Source organism: Papaver somniferum, chromosome 9 (genome assembly GCF_003573695.1).
Source record: "Papaver somniferum cultivar HN1 chromosome 9, ASM357369v1, whole genome shotgun sequence".
Lineage (NCBI taxonomy): Eukaryota > Viridiplantae > Streptophyta > Magnoliopsida > Ranunculales > Papaveraceae > Papaver > Papaver somniferum.
In genome coordinates, this window is record NC_039366.1 from 177,484,342 (window position 1) to 177,487,151 (window position 2,810).

Genomic DNA, 2,810 nt, shown 5'->3' on the forward strand with positions numbered 1-2,810 from the left:
TGGTGCAATGTAGCACTACACCATATCCAGGTTTTCGTAATGTTTAGTTTTTGGATCTGCAACGCATATAAATGTTGCAATTATTTATCCGTTGCTCATGACAAGTATACGTTGCACTAAATCTTGATTATTAAAAAGAAAACTACAAAACAGGACACGCTTGCCATTATTATTATAACGAAGGGCTAAAATGTCTATTGCATCCTTATTATCCTTATTATCTCTTCTATTTTCATTTCCTCCTGATCTTTTGTCTCTCACCAAACACATCGAGCTCTCTCTGTTTTTTTCTTTCTTTTTCTCTTCTAACCCTCAACCGAACCAAAATCTGCGAATCAAAACCCAAGTTTTCGGAAATCAAAACCAATCTCTCCAATTAAACCCTAATTTCACAAATCAATACTTATCTCTCGGAAACCGACATCAGAGAACTTCTTTTTGGGAAAAAATTTAGTTCATAAACAGATCTAGGGTTTCTTAATTTTTTTTGGTTAGTTTCGTATGTTTGATTTGTATGACCACCAAACCCAAAGGTTTAAATTCCATGTTCTAGATTTGAAGGGGTTTGTTCACTTCAGGTATACTTTTCTACTTTTTTGAGATGATTTTTGGGTATTCTTTTGAAATCGATTGGAACAAGGGTTTTGATTAAATTTTTTTCTCTTTCTACTGAATCGGTTTCCTTTACTGATTTTTTTTTTAATTATATGCTTGATTGTAGATTGGGTTTAGCTTAATTTTCTTAAGCATGAACATGGGTATTTTCCATTTATTTATGCTAAGACTGCAGATAATTCATTACTTCATTGGTATTTGATATTGTGTTGATTAGATAGGAATTTATTATGTGACTAAATCAAAAGTTCTTCTATAGGTTTTTATGTTAGTACTATGTTAATTTAACACTTATTTGCATTTTTGTAGAAAGACAGACGGTGAGATTTGTCAAGAAACTTGCAAAATTATTTGATGCAAGAAATTGTTGTGAGTTGAAATCTAGTTGGGTAAGTTGAAACTTGAAACATCTCCTTCTTTGATGATATAGTTAAGGGGTTTTTATAGTACTCCAATGTCTTCTATTAACATCTTCATGTGAATCACAGTTGGAAACTTTTGGAGTGATGGAAAAAATAGGAAGAAAAAAAACTAAAAAGCATTCATTATCAAATAGGTATTATTACAAGCTAGTTCTTAGCCTCACCGGGATTGTGGGAGTGTGCAATTTGTTAACAGAAGTTTTACTATGGGTTCGTTATTATCTTTGTGTAGTTAAGTTGTTCGTTGAAATGCGCATAAGAAATAACTCACTTTTGATGTTTAACCTGATAGTTCACTATGTGCTGGTGGTGGTAAAAATGGTGCAACTTCGTTGTGGGATTTTGCTGAGTGTAAGAAATTATATTCATTTGATCCCAGTGGTATTATTCATGCTTTGTAGATGAATTAGTTTGGTGTGCCCTCTACTATAGATGCAGGATGAAGCTAGCTAGTTGACTAGGCAGTGAGGTTACCACTGTCCTTGTCTAGTGTATGGTAGTGAAATATTCACTTAAAAATTTGGCTACCTTTCATAAGTTTCATAGTTTGAAGGATACCGCCGAGACGATCAGTTGATCAGTTCTGTTTTGGAAACAGACAAGGCATAAATGGTGGTGAGCGAGAAGCGCCAATTTAGACAAATGTTGGTTCTACCTCAACTATGAGCTTCAACCAAAATTTGGTGCTTATACATAGTGACACAAAAGCCACTTCTATGCTACTTCTGTGTTTCTCAGATCACTGACTGGAGAAATACCTGATGCCTTTCAGGCTCTTCCAAGTTTGATAAGATATGTAAGACTTGACCTACCTTTTATCACTTCCATGTGCAGGGAAATATCAGATAGCAACTTGAGAGGGCAGCTACCTCTTTCTATACAGTTTGCTGGAAACACTAAATCTCGTGCAACATGAATGTTATGAGGTATTATTTTTTTACCCCCAGTGTTATGCATGCTATCTTTTATCAATTATGTGGTTGATAGAATATTACACAAGTTTATGTCTCCGTGCAGCATAGTAGTGGCTATTCAATTCCTAATTGAAAAGCAGTAGTTAATTCTGCAACATCACAAGTTCTTATTTCAGGAAGCACACGTGCGCGGCAACATAGCTGCAGAGACAGATACAAAAGATATCTTCTATATGTTGAAGTGTTGTGCTCAAGGTCAGTTGTCGTGGTCGGTATATTAACAAGTTCGAAATTTTAGGGAGAATAGACATCTTAACCAGTTTGTTTGTTTACTTAAGAGAACATGTATCTTTTGCTGGTGTGGTTGGCCCTGTGACCTTATCTGCTAATGTTTGTTGGTGGAATGACGATTTTATAGTGGCTTTCGTGTAATATGTTTATATTCATTTTCTTATGTGATGATCCTATTATACAATAGCCGTCAAGACTTCAATGTATATAAAGCCAATAGATTAAGCGAAACTTTTTGATTATTACCTCGATTGAATAGATGACTTTGACTCAGGAGTCTCTACATCCAAATAACGATGCTCCTACATCTCTTGGTAACCCTTGGATTTCGCCATCTTGGATACCCTTCGTTCATCAAAGAGGGGGAGAGGGTGTATGTCCTTTTTTATTCTTGATTGGATTCTTTTCCCTTTACATTTACCTTCTCCTTCTCCTTGTGGAGTACTTTGTCCTCCTCCTTGTTCTCTAACTTCTCCATCACTCGGTGGTCCTTCTTGTAAACTTGGTTGACTCGGTTTTTTATGAGTTCCATCGTTGATAGAGATTCCTGACACACTTTTTTTTTTGG

The 2,810-nt window shown here is 35.4% G+C and overlaps 1 protein-coding gene across 16 annotated transcripts; it reads left to right on the plus strand.

The window, feature by feature from the left end:
• Positions 1–247: 247 nt before the first annotated feature.
• LOC113313135 lies at positions 248–2,487 on the plus strand. 16 transcript variants are annotated; one of them, XR_003341721.1, is made up of 6 exons: positions 248–578; positions 929–1,004; positions 1,104–1,171; positions 1,330–1,388; positions 1,872–1,963; positions 2,055–2,487. XR_003341721.1 is itself a non-coding variant. In XM_026561861.1 (5 exons), the coding sequence occupies exons 1-5, from the start codon at positions 502–504 to the stop codon at positions 1,892–1,894; spliced, it is 303 nt and encodes a 100-aa protein (XP_026417646.1). In that variant the 5' UTR covers positions 248–501; the 3' UTR covers positions 1,895–2,487. The 16 variants fall into 16 exon arrangements, 3 of the variants coding, with proteins under 3 accessions (XP_026417646.1, XP_026417645.1, XP_026417648.1); XR_003341723.1 differs by having other exon boundaries at positions 2,116–2,487; XR_003341722.1 differs by having other exon boundaries at positions 2,128–2,487.
• The last annotated feature ends 323 nt before the right edge of the window (positions 2,488–2,810 follow it).

Coding starts and splice junctions, on each gene's coding strand:
- LOC113313135 (XM_026561860.1), top strand. CDS start 502: ATGTTTGATTTGTATGACCACCAAACCCAAAGGTTTAAATTCCATGTT. Junction 579..928: donor AAGGGGTTTGTTCACTTCAG/GTATACTTTTCT, acceptor TTTTGTAGAAAG/ACAGACGGTGAGATTTGTCA. Junction 1,005..1,103: donor GTGAGTTGAAATCTAGTTGG/GTAAGTTGAAAC, acceptor TGTGAATCACAG/TTGGAAACTTTTGGAGTGAT.